This window comes from Echiichthys vipera (genome assembly GCF_963691815.1).
Source record: "Echiichthys vipera genome assembly, chromosome: 18".
Classification (NCBI taxonomy): Eukaryota; Metazoa; Chordata; class Actinopteri; order Perciformes; family Trachinidae; genus Echiichthys; species Echiichthys vipera.
Window position 1 is genome coordinate 21,199,618 of NC_139843.1, and position 13,863 is coordinate 21,213,480.

Below are 13,863 nucleotides of genomic sequence, written 5' to 3' on the forward strand. Positions count from 1 at the left end.
TTCCCCACATTCAAAAAGTGACATTACAAAAAGATTTCCCACATTATCCCAAATTATCTAAATTAACAGTGATTCAGAACAAATTAAAAATTTCCTTAGGTTTTAATGGTGTAAATTGAAAGCAAAAGAAAGAGATTAAATGGCCAAGGTTAGTTAATCACAACAGAGCATGCACATTAAATGGTTAAAAGTTACTCCATATGGTAAGTAATGCGATATTAGTTTCAGCTAGATAGTTTACTCAAGGATGGAAGGCGTACCAGGTCCTACAAACACATTTCTGAGGTTCTCTGGTCCAAGCTCATGCCTTGCACCAAAGCAATTCTTTTCTGAGTGGAGATAGTGAATAGTATTAGCCATCTAAAATCTTTACAAAAAATATATTTCAAACTTTCTCTTCTCTCACTTAAAAGGAAACTTCGGTATTTTTCAACCTGGACCCCATTTTCACACGTTCTTCTGTCTAATTGTTGAAATATGGTGCACAGATGCAACGAGTCACGTATGTGGAGTGGAGCAGGTTGTTTTTTTTACCTGCTACTCAGACTCCTTCTTTTGAAGCGCGTGGCTGCTGCTAGCTTCACTTTGGCAATATTGAGTTTTGCGAAGTGAAAATGCAGTTGTTCATGCAGGGTTTGGAAGTGTAGGCTATATAAACTGATACTGAATTATTAAACTGGATCATTTTAACTACAGGATCATTGATACGCTAATTTATTGATTTGATTTATTTGATATGAGGTGTAAAAACACCCACAAGTTTGCTCTACTACTTCACACTGTCCACTGGTACAATGAGGTATTTTTCCTAAAAAAAAATTCACAGACTGAATTTGCTTTATTTTTTTACACAGTTCTGAGAAGATGAGCAGCCACAGCTTCAGTTGATCATGATGTATCTGCTCTGCTGTGAGCATGTGCAGCAGATGTAACACACGGCGTCCGTGCCCAATGTGTTTCATCAATAATTGACTAATGGAAACAGCAATTTTTGAAATTGAAGGCAGCCATGATACAGGCTGATATGTAATCCTTCGGTGCAAAAGTGCACCACCAATGTACGTCCACTAAAAGTGCTTGTTTTTGCCACTGACAAGCTCAGATTGTTTTTTTTAAAAGTGTCTGATGAATAAACCTTTAACTTAATCTTTGTTAATGTCTCTAGCCAAGTTTAACTCAAGGACCAGTGGCAGCTGCTGGCCTTTCAAGGAGGGGAAGCTAATTTTTCCGGCCTCCATCATAAATGTGTTTGTTTTTTTATATATAAATTCTACCCTTCCTTTCTTTTTCAAGAAAGTGATCTGTGACCTTGTCGTACCAACTAGGCATCTTTTCCAGGGACTTGACCAGTGTCCTCTCAATGGCAGCAGAGCTAGGCTGCTTAAACGGCCTTGGCCCAGCTGGACCTGCTGCGCCAACTACGCCAGGCTACTGTCAAGTGTGACCGCCTGTGAGTGTGAGTGATCGGGACGGGGGGGAGTGACGGAACAGAGTCTCCAAACAAGACGCTAGTCGTTCTTAACAAAGACAAAGTCTCTGGGGATTGGTAAAGTCTCCGGATCAATTCAGAACAAGGGAATGAAAAACTTGGAAAATGCTCCGGTTGCTGTTTATTCTTCAAGATCGCTGATTGGCTCATTTAGCTGTCAATCAAAAAAGGATTCCGCCTCAGACAGCCCATCCAATCTTCATGCAGAAGCCGAGCGTCCGGGCCAGCCCACTGTCCCATAGACCCCCAGAGACACTGGGCGTCCAATGGGCGGGGATGTGGGGATGAATGAGGTTACCTGAAGTAGCTGATTCTGAACAAAAGATGAAGGCTTTCCAGGGCGTATTTTGTCAATGATATGTACACACAGCAGTGACATTTTAGGGGAAGCTGACCTTCCCTTGCCGTCTTAGAGAAATCGCCACTGTCAAGGACAAGTCTCGTTCAGAAATCTTGCGAGAGGTGGTTGTTGCCATAAGACAGCACTGGAAACAGTGAGTGAGAGTTGGGGAGAGGAGCGCTGGGAAGAGTCTGTTGAGTGGCAGTAAAGAAAGTATGTCTTGGTGTTGTCTAAAAAGGTTCAATGTCATGGTTGAATATTTAGCTCGACATTGTCAAGCGACAGGTAAAGAACAATATTTTATTTCTCTTTAACTACCTTTCCAGAATGTTGTCAGACGCTTGTCAGGCAAAAACGAGCTCTTTTAGTGGACGTACATTGGCGGCGTTATTGCCCTGAGTTTGCAGCCTGTTTCGCAGCTGTCGGCTGCAGCGCTCTTTGATCGGTTCTGAATTGTTGCCCGTTAGTCAATTCGACACAAAAGAACATGGGAAAACAGGGTGAAAAACACAGAAATTCAGATTTAGGTTTTCTTTTTCTCAAACAAAAATGCAAGACTGTATACACTATAATCTAAAAATCACAACAGAGGCTAACTTTAACTCAGCCATAGCCAACTGAACCATCTACTGTATGAAAGCAATCAGTCAGCCTCAAAAGCATCCAGACATCGAGACACAAGCACGGGAATTCCTCACGCATCACAAATGGATGCCAGCACAGAGCTGCAGTATACAATAATATTTGTTAACAACAACAAATGGACGGTCTGTAGAGCAGTTAATAGAAGATGAGAATCTGATGTCCATGCAAATAATTAGAAAACAAGCCAAGAGGTTATTTTTCATACACGTTGAGCCAAACATTTTAGCAAGTAGAGCTATTGTACCAGTGACCATGAAGGATAGTATCACTCTAAATTTAAAACTATAGTCAAGTACTACAATCAAACAGATATATAAAAACAAAAATATGAATTAACAGTAACTTAATTAGAAAAAAAATATACATGGAAAAATAAAAGAAATAGCCTTTATTGTTTTAAGCTGGAAATATTAAATACATTTTGTCTTTATGATACTGTTCCCTCCACAACACATTTGCAATTTTCTATTTTAATTGTCATAATTTAAACTGTATGTAAGGAATGGGGAATGGTTGTCACATGGCTACATGATGACAGGTTTGCTTCTATCCACTGTTTTTATGCACATTTTGAATTTGGACTGAAACAGTGAAAACACCAGAAAACAAACAATGATAACATTATTTCTAACAGCTGAGTTAAAAATAAATCTCTTTCTGTTTAGAGTGAAATAATCCTCAGAAAAGTCACATCAACCACAAAACTCGAGTTCCTCGGTCCAAAATCAACACAATACTGAAGTAACTGCTAGCATGAGTTCAGATACAAAACAGACCTACGACACACACACAGGAGATTAACTAGTAGAAGCCAATGTAGTAATAAGATCTCAATGTTTTATACATGCAATGAACTCATGCAAAGCCACATATCTGTAGCCATTTTGTTGCTTTGATGTCAGTTTGTTTGATGTTTTCTTACAATAAAATACAACATGCAGAGGATGTTACAAAATGGCGGAGAAAACACTGCTCAGTCGGGAGATTGCATGAAATCTACAACAGGATGTCCCATCACAGCAAAGTAAAACAGAGAGTGCAATGCAGCTGCACGCTGAATACACAGACACTGATAACTCACCGGAGAGATGTAACCTGTCCGGATGTCCTGATCTCTCTCCAGAGCCATTCGCAGCTGGAGCTCCAACTCCTGTTTGTGCTTGTTTGAGTCAAGGAGCTGCTGGTGACAGCTCTCCAGCTGTGCCTTCAGGTCCTCTATCTGCAGGAGGAAGGAAGGAACATTTAACAGGTTTAATATAGGGCGTTTCAGAATGTTTGTAAACGACAGGCGTCAAGATACTTCCAGGTGGCAGAAGGCGAGCAGCATCACTGACCTGACGCGGATCAGCTGCTTCTTTAAACAAAGTTAAAAACGAAAATGTGTTGTGTTTGGGGTTGTGCAGCCTGATGGGGTTTTTATTGATTTCCTTCAGAAAATAATACATTTATCCAGCGGGACCTGTGGGTGAGTAGGTTAAAGCGAGTGGACGTGGTCAAAAGTACTAGCGCAGGGGTGCCCAACCCTGCTCCTGGAGAGCCACTCTCCTGCATGTTTCAGGTTTCTCTCCGCTCTATCACACCTGAGTCTAATGAAGTGCTCGTTATCAAGCAGCTGAAGCTTGTGACAGGTTTGATAATCATCAGAATCAGGTGTGTTGGAACAGGGAGAAACCTAAAACATGCAATACAGTGGCCCTCCAGGAGCAGGATTGGGCACCCCTGTACTAGAGCTACAGAGAAGACCAACAGACTGCCTGGTGGAGGAGGAGACTCTTCTAATGGGGCAGACTGGGAACAAGCCATCATGGTGTTTGTGGAGACATTTTCTCACAGAGAACAGATCTGTGTCACCAGTTTCTGGCTAAATTCAATCTAACTAATGTTTGAGTAATGTATGTTGTTTTTGAGTTAATTTAACTAAAGTCTAACTCCTTATCTTTGTAACCATATATCGTTTTAACGGTCGATTTATCTTGTGTGTTAACCAGAGTGGTCAAAAGGACGCTAACACCACTGAATTAGCCGTGTGCTCCTCTCTAGTCGGACACCCTGATCTCCTCTCCGTAAACACTTGGAGCTGCTGGTCGTCCACATTAACATCAGTGCTGTCAAAACAACCAGGACCAAACTTCAGTCCTTCACAATAAAATGACACGCTTTAACAGCTCCAAAATAAACCGTAAAGTCGTAAAGTCATTTTACTGTAAACAACCACCAAAGTTCTTACAGCTTTCACTCATCATCGTCACTTTAGTTTACTCATTTGACTCATGTAAATGTTCATGTACAAATATGAAACTTCACTTGGAGATTCTTAGAAGTGTGTAGATTAATTCTACTTCCACTTCGGTCCAGATCACCCAGTAACTCAAGTCATTTCCTCTGGTTAAAAGACACAGAAGGGTTTGTTTACTAGTGGTGCCATCAGAGAACGCTTCGACTTTTGCCACCCGGAAGAAGACTATTGTTGTTGTTGTGACGTCATGGTGAATTGTCGTATTAAAACAAAACAAAAACAAAAAAATCACCGTTTGAAAGAACTGATATACTAATTAGTTTATGACTAACATCATTCACTGTCTTAAAACCTGGAGAAAGCAAACTTTTAACAGGGTCCCTACTCTTCTTAAGTAATCATTTTCCAGGACAGTTCCAGGAAGTTTCCTGAAAATACGGGACAGCACTAGTTCACAAATGGTCATGTCGTGCATCGGTAGGCCTAGTATTTACACCTAGACTTCTCTGTGATTTCTGTTCAAAGCTCCTGAAAAGAAAGACTTGACACCGAAAAGATCGCTTCAGTCCATTCTTTCAATTACACCTTTCCACAACTACATAGATTATTTTCAGGACATTTGGTAATTTTAATCAATTTCCAGGTGTTCCCATGACTGCAAAACTACTCTCTACATTCCCAGGTGTTCCTGAACATGTGGGAACTCTGTTTAAGTATATTTTGACAACTTTTGCTACTTGGTTAATATACTCCCACCATACTGGTGTTTGTGTGTTGTTTTGCTAAATCTGTTTTTTGCGAAAGAAAACATCGCTATCAATCAGTTTGGATTGAAAAATAAGGAATGGGCTGTCTTTTTCAGCTCATGAGTGGCGTGTCTTTTTCTACATTAACAACCTACAGAATGTGCTCATTTTGGAGAAGGAGCTAGCAAGTAGCTTGGTAGTGATTGAGTGTAAATGACAGACAGCTGATGCACAGTGGGATGTTACATGACCAATTACACAACACTGGAAACAACCTAATGTGCCGTTGTGATTCAGGGCATGTAGCCAAATAATATGGGAGGAAAGTGAGACATGATTTTATTACAAGTACTACTTATTGTTACGCCGGTTTGTAACATTCTGTGCGTGCACTCACTAAAGTTAATAATCAGTGAGTAGTCTGAACATACCCCTTGCTTGTAATTCTCCAGCAGCTGCTCCAGCTCAACAGTCTCTCTGGATTGCACTGTGGCAGGCAGAGGCATCCTCCTCTCCTCCCGTATTGGTGTCTTCTCCACCTGCTGCCAGTGTTGTTCAATCACCTCCTCCACCCTCTGCTGCCTCTCCAGAGACGTAGGACCTAATGAATCCGATTGTCCGACTCCCTCTCCACTCTCATAGTCCGTCCTCCCTCCTTCTTCAACGGATGCTTGCTCCGCTGATGAGCTTGTCGCGGACTCATACCTCTTCCGCCTCTCCTCTCTTCTCCGACTGCGCTCTAGCTCTCCCAGGTCTGCATGGAGGCTCTCGGCCTCTTGAGCCCGCTGCTGAGCAAGAGCCTGGGCGATGGGTCGGAACTCTGCCCAGTCGAAGGTCTTAGAGCGGCCCTCTCTTCTGCGTTCACGTGCCCGGCTCTTTATGACACCTGGAGCGGATTCTCTCTCCACAGACGAGGCCTCAGAGGAGGCAGAGTCCTGGGTGACGTCTGGCCTAACCAGACCCTCCAAAGGAGAGAAGGAGCTGTGATCCTCAGTTGAGCTGAAAGGCAGTGAAAGGGGCAGGGAAGTAAGATTTTTGCTTCAAAAGGCTCATTGTCTTTTTTTCTACTATACTGTCTTTACCTTGTCTGTTTTTGCTGGGTGACCTTGTGTTGTTACAGCAGTAAATCTACTTTAAATGTATAGAGACACCTCTTAATAATAATCTATTGACGGCTGGAAAACTTTAGTATTCATTGATGCCATTGATTCATTACTTATTGATTTTACCTTTTCATACAGAGTAAAAATAGTTTTTTTTGTTTGATTATGTCACTTCTCCAAAGTCTATAAAGCAAGAGAAGGAATGCTAATATATATAAATATGAATTAATACTAATATAAATAAGTACAGTGCCAAAGTATCCGTCACTATGTCAATCATAAATGTGCTGTAAATATATATGTATTTTTCAATATGCTTGTAAAACACACAAAAGAAGTTGCAGTAGTGATAGCGTGGTTGTACTGACCTTGCCACATCAGGGGCGGTGGAGGGTCTGACGTTCTTCATGACCGCCTGGATCCAGTTCCTGCGGATACCTGCAGTCATGGCCGACAGAGTGTGCACTCCCTCCTGGGTCTAAACATTTAAAAGCACCATTAAATAATAATTTGGTTTAACTTTGACTAAAAGCTCTGTTTTCGTTTAGAGGGTTGGGTCATATGACAGCTTATACCATGAGATTATATACCGTGTCTACCATCAGAGATGTTGCCAAACTGTTAATACTGTGGTGGCTATCTGTTTAATATTCTGGGTGTATTAGGTCATTGGAGAATTGCTTTGATTTCTGTGTTCATATGGTGATGTACTTTATTGGTCAGGTACTTTCACTCACTGGGTTAGACAGAAACAAGCATTCCTATCTGTTTATCCATATAAAGTGACATATCCAGATATGAGATATGACCTACCTTACTTAGACTACAGTTGTTTGTGTTTTGATAACAGCATGGTATATTTTGAGGCTATGTTGTATTAAACTACATAAACTGACTTTCTAATAGTTTGTCTACCTAATTTGAATATAAAAAGACACAAATTACCGAACTTAAAACATGTCATTTTCACAGTATAGAACTGTTGTATAGAACGTTTTGACTCATCGTAGAAAAGGAAAAGCACAGGTGAAATTGGTTATGTTAGCGCTTAGCGGCTCCAATAAGTGACCCAGTAAGCTTATCCAGTGAGCCAGCATCCACAATATACCAGGGCCTCCTCCAAATGTAATTAAATACACGTGCTGTAAAAAAGTTTGTCTACGCAATCACAGCATAATGTATAAAGGCTTTTATGTCATTATAAAAAGGCTATTGTGCAGTGACACGTTTCCTATGCTAATATAAATACCTGAAAGGACATCCATGCATAAATACATACATACAGCAATCATAGTAAAAAGATTTGTCCTTTATGAGAAGTGAAAGCCTCTTACATGTATTTGGAAACCATAGTTGCGTTGAGCCTGGTATTCGGTTACATTGAAGCAAGTAGACAGATCAATCTCACCATCCAGGTCAGAGGCCTGAGGTGACACGAAAGGTGAGACACGGGCCAAACATGAAATGGATTAACAAAAGAACTGCTCAACATTAAAATATACAGTAACTATTAACATAAAATAATCAGCTCACCTCCTCTGCAATGGAATCCTTGTAGTATCTCAGGCTGTGGTCTGTCAGAACAAACCAGTATTTCTTCCACTATAACATGGACAGGAAAGAAGACAAAGACACGCACAGAGCATGTTAAGGTCATAAGATATATAGAAAAAGTAGTCACACATTCAACACCAAGTTAGGTCAATATAACCTGCTTGACGATGCCAGAGTTTGTCTCTCTCTCTCTCTATATCATAAAGATGGATTTTAAAGTTTTATTTATTCTGGTCTTTTAGGTCGATCAAAGTGTGACCACATCTGTGTAAAGCCACAGAAGACGGGAGTGCTTTAGAGCGCTCCAGATGCTGTTTGAACTGGGTTTTGAATCCCTTTTTGATGACTCATAACATTATGTATTATGTTACCAACATTATATTTGTATTTACTGCACTGTGTCCATCAGGGATGTCAGGATATGAGATTTTGAAATTACAATTACTGTCAGAGGGAGCTTTACCTTTTTCACGATTATTAACGATGGGATTAATTATTCAACATTATGGAACGAAAAAGACAAAAAAAGCATTGTTTTGGCTCTGCACAACAAACACAACAGTCTACTTTCTATTGAAAATAGAGGGTTCAGCAGTTACTTATAGAACTGGAGTTCCATGTATCCAGGTAACTACTACATATCCCCACTAGATTCAGGATGTAAACATTAACACGTCGTCAACTCTTCCAGCCCAGTTTAAACTGGGTTGGTCCAGCTTAGAAACATTTCATTCACTGCTTCAGTTGTTTTTTTTTACCTTGACTTGAGCATAAAGAGGTGAATGATTTTTTTCGAAGATGTTGGAACATAGTCAAAGTGTTAAACCCTTTGCAGTCACTTGCACACTTTGCAAATTAGATATCCATCTTCAACAATAACGCCCTGCTCAGTTTGTACATATCCAAAATGTCCCCGTGCTGCAGATTTAAGGCGCCTTTTTGGCAGAGATAAAGTTTGAGTGTCAGTTCCCACTGACCTTTTTACAGCTCTTCTTCTCAGCGCTTCAGGTGAGTGGCATGACGAGCGCCACGTGCACACACTTGTTACGTGACTCGCAAGATTCATTTTCACAGGGCAACAATGCAGGACATGTTCTTTTCATCTAGATTTTACTTATGATTTTTTACTCAAACAGATTTTATTTAAACATCAACAATCAAAAATAAGGACTTATTTGACCACATTTGGCACTCCACTTTGTAAACTTTTTAAAGACAAAGGCAGATTAAAAGCTGATAAAGTACCTGGCCTTGCTCATCCAGCTTCACCATCCATCCTTTCTTGAAGTTCAGTAAATCCGGCTAGAAAAACAAAAGAAAACACGTTGAAAACATCTGTCTGAAACAGCATAGGGGAAAACTATGGGTATCAAACTGTTCAACGTGCAAAATTACCTGACAAGCAATCAAATACAAACCATGATAGTTTACTTTCTTTTTTAAAGTGTTGCAGTAGATTACTACCACTTATCTTAAAATATAACAACATAAAGCAGACTACAAATTCATCCAAAAAAGTAGCCTGAAGCGATTCCTAAATGACACTTGCAATAGGTCAAATTCAAGTACAAAAGCATTTTTTCTATAAACTATTGAGACCAGCAAAAACACATGCCCACTCAGTCAGCTGAGGGTAGAAGTTGACCCTACCAATGGATCGAAAGGCAAATTTAGAAGATGTATCATTGTCTGAATGTGGTCCACTGGCCAGGGGCAACTTCTGACAGATTTGTCAGTCTGTGTTAATCCAGCTGAGGATGCAGACCCTAGTGCTCAAAACTGTTGTAATCTGCTGTGATTCCACACAGTGGAAGAAACACAAACATGTGAATGGTGACCTCAGGAAGCAGTGGTAAGTTGTGATATACACTGCCACAAACACACAGACATTCATACATACGTACACACACCTGACTCTCTTCTCTCGTAGACAGAAATATAATAAAACACATGACACAGACTGGGTGCAATGAAGACACGCAGCGGGCAAAATCTGCACACAGAGGGAGCAGAGTGAGAAGTTTAACCTGGAGAGGGAGAGGAGGGGGCGGCACTGCCCCCCGCAGCATGGAGGTTTGGCCTACAACATCCACACCATGGCCAAAAAAACATTAGGAAAAACCACAGACTGTAAAAAAAAGAATGGACATAGCTTTTAAGTGCCTTAAAACTGCATTCTTTCTACTGCCCAACAGGGGGTGACTCAAAGGTGTCTGATTGTATAGAAGTCAATGAGAAAAATTTAAATTTAAATGACTTTATGGTCTCAATCGCTAGTTTCAAGTCATCTTCAATACAGCAAGATGTTAATTTTGTAAATGATGGTTCCATTTACAGTAAAGCAGGCTATAAAGCAGGGGATGTTTTAGGGCAGGGCTATACAGCAACTGTATATCTATCCTGTCAATCAGGATAGATGCTTAGCAATGTGCACTGTGTATATTAGAATAGCTGTCAACTTGTTTCATGTCATCAAAGGAAATTTTAATAGTTTGGTTGCATAAAAATGTTAGTGTTCGGTGGTTGCACCTTGCTAAACAAGCTAGCTTGCACTAGCATTAGCTGGTAACTTAAGGGAAATTTAAGGGATAAAAACTGGTAAAAGTTTAGCTTTAGCTAAGCGCAGCGCCATTAAAAAGACAGCAACTAAGAACTCCTCCCCAGCTCCACCTTCTTGTCCAAATATGTCATTCTTGGATCCAAAATACCAAGATTGCTTTCAAAACGATTGCCCACAAACTTGGGTGATGTCACGGTGGCTATGGCCATTGTTTTTTTTTACAGTCTATGGGACAAAGTCACAATTCTACAGTACATAGCTATCTGTATCATACTGTAAATGCTCCATTCCCCCTTTAGCAGTCTCCCCAGTAAAACTAGGGAAAGATGTTTTCTGAGCAAAGCTGTCATGCTGTTGTAGGACGACCACAGAGACCTTTCTCAATTTTAATTCTCCTAACTCTGTTACCTAACCAAATCTAGCCTCTCAGCCCCAACAACAACCCAGCGACCTCTCTCCAACACAGCACACAGCTGAAGACCTGGCACTGATGCTGACCCTGGATCCTACAGCTCAGCAGAACAGAAGAGGCTTTGTCTGTGAGACCAGAGACACACTGAAACACACTGGCTTTCAGAGGGAATGTCAGCAATCAAGTGTTGGTTGATATCAAAACAGATTTGAATGCAAATGTTATCATCAGCTGTATCAGCTGCATCATGCTATATACAGTACTATCTTCTCTATGTGCATCTAAGTGCACTAGTTTGATGTATAAGTAAAAACTCAGGTGTAGAACTGAAATTATTCATTTGATTAATTGTACAACAGAAAATTAATCTTCTTTTTCTAATAGCCAATTAGAAAAAGCATTACCAAACCAACATTACCTAATTACATAGTGGCCCAAAACATGCTTAATGTAGCTCTTCTAACAATGGCTAATTCTGGGTTTTCTTAATAAGATAAACTGTGTGCAACTTGCCCAAAGCAGCTTCCATGAGTCCTGCCATTTATAAACAAGATGAATTATACACTGTGTCTATGATGAGAAGTAATTTCCTCTAAGAAAAACATTGGGATGACTGGTGTTTGTAATATGAAAAAGGTCAGTCACAGAAGATTCCGTAGAGATGAACCCTGGACCTTAATGAGGCTGTTTTACAAAAGCAAGAGAAGAGTCAGCACTCACCGTCATCACAGAGTCAGTGGTCCTTCTGTCCAGGGACTTGGCTCTCCTCAGAGGCGGCAGGGTGGAGGGAAAATCCAGACCCTGACCCATGTCATGTCTCTGCTCCTAAACAACACACATGGGCAAGTATTTATACCTGTGTTAGGTCAATAAACTCAAACTCTAGTCAAAAATATACAAAACAAAAAATACTTAAACAGAAAAATGGTGCTTCTTGACGTGACTACGTGAGTAACAACATGTACAGAACAATACAGAAAGCAAAAATAATTAACGTCACATCAACTAATTTCTTCATTTCTGCTTGGGTGAGCATTAATGTGCCGTAGAGAAATGACACGGCACCTGCTCCTTCTTTTTTAAAACCCACGTTTTGGGCGAAATAACCAAAGAGAATGAAAACAACAACCTACTGATAGCTGGGGAGCCACAGTTAATCAAATATTAACCTCTCAGGCACCCTGCAGCGGCAGCCTGTACAAAGCTTGTTAAATGAAGGCTGGGACACGGCCTCTGACCCCACGGGCACATTGGGGTATGACACGATGTGACTGGAGCTGTGCTTTTGGAGGGTTACAGCAGACGGTGCTACAAATAAAAGGGATGGTTTCCGCTCAGGTGCACTTTGGCTGTGTGCCAGAGTGCACACAAACAGCTGATGCTGCAAATCAGCAGCTCTATTAACAACCACCTGATGGATTTCTTTACCTTCAGGCTAAGGTTCCTTTAAAGGTATTGTTGCGTATTAACATTTCATTTGAGCGGGTTTATGAAACACAAGTCCCCAGGGCTCCTTTCTCATACCAACTACCGTATTTTTCGGATTATAAGTTGCAGTTTTTTTCATAGTTTGGCCGGGGGTGCAACTTATACTCTGGAGCGACTTATGTGTGAAATTAACACATTACCGTAAAATATCAAATAATAGCCCGGGCTATTATTTATGTCAGTCATGTAAGAGACTAGACGTATATCAGCAATCGTCACACACACACGTCAACCAATCAAAATTCAGCGGGGGCGGGTCATGGCAGAATTGCATTGTGAAAAAAAAGATGCTACCTGCTACTTCCGTACCTATGAGTTGGCGGAGTTGTTCAGAAGTGACACCGAGGAAGAAGAGTTCATTGGATTTAGTGATAAGGAGTGACAGATTGTTTGGTAAACGTAGAGTATGTTCTATATGTTATAATTCTTTCAATGACTCTTACCGTAATATGTTACGTTAACATACCAGGCACGTTCTCAGGTCGTTGTTGATGCGTCATATAACGTACACTTATTCAGCCTGTTGTTCTCTATTCTATTTTTATTTGAAATTGCTTTTCAAGATGAAATGTCTATTCTTGCGGTTGGATATACTCTAGTGCGACTTATATATGTTTTTTCCCTTCTTTATTATGCATTTTCGGCTGGTGAGACTTATACTCCGGAGCGATTTTAAATCCGAAAAATACGGTAAGTCTACAAATTACATGCAAATTGATGCAATGATGCGGTCAGTGTTCCCCATATCTTTATTATTCAAATGAAATATAGTCCAACCCAGGGTTGAGTGTGGATGCCTCAGTGAAACAAATCTATCATCTCTGTTCTGTGATAGCGCTCCAGCTATTGAGCCTTTTGGCACTTGCTGACAAATTTTACCCTCCTTGATGTTGCAGCTGCAGTGCAAAGTAGAAGTCCAAAGGGGCGACAGGCAAAATGAAAATCCAACATCTAGATCAGAATGTTAATGCTAGTCTCTTTAGGATACAATTTCATTCATAGTTTGCTTCTAGTAGAAGAACAGTCTTATTTTGATGCAAAGAGGTGTTAATAAGCAGGAATGTATCACAATGTAAAAGCCGAGCTCTGTTTATTTAATGTCGGAAAACAAGATATGTATAATGTTATTCATATTTTTCCTCTACGAGATACACTGTGAATAAAGAGCAGTCTGATTTCAATAAAAAGACTTGTACATTAGCAGGGATGTAGCACAATCTGTTTGATTAAATGTTGCAAAAAAAGTGCAAAGAGTAAGAAGCGCAAATACTTTGTCCCTAAAATCAATGA

General features: G+C 40.4%; 1 protein-coding gene across 4 annotated transcripts in view; it reads right to left on the reverse strand.

Annotated features, from left to right (window-relative positions):
• The window catches only part of LOC310960944 (myosin phosphatase Rho interacting protein), a 52,834-nt gene that overhangs the window by 14,812 nt on the left and 24,159 nt on the right, over positions 1-13,863 (reverse strand). For all 4 annotated transcript variants that reach the window (XM_083932833.1, XM_083932832.1, XM_083932830.1 and 1 more), the window contains exons 9-15: positions 11,806-11,910; positions 9,359-9,415; positions 8,093-8,161; positions 7,894-7,983; positions 6,928-7,037; positions 5,888-6,455; positions 3,556-3,693 (exon numbers count right to left, since the gene is read on the reverse strand). In XM_083932833.1, the coding sequence (XP_083788959.1) occupies positions 3,556-3,693; positions 5,888-6,455; positions 6,928-7,037; positions 7,894-7,983; positions 8,093-8,161; positions 9,359-9,415; positions 11,806-11,910 (1,137 nt within the window). The remainder of the gene's footprint in view (positions 1-3,555; positions 3,694-5,887; positions 6,456-6,927; positions 7,038-7,893; positions 7,984-8,092; positions 8,162-9,358; positions 9,416-11,805; positions 11,911-13,863) is intronic.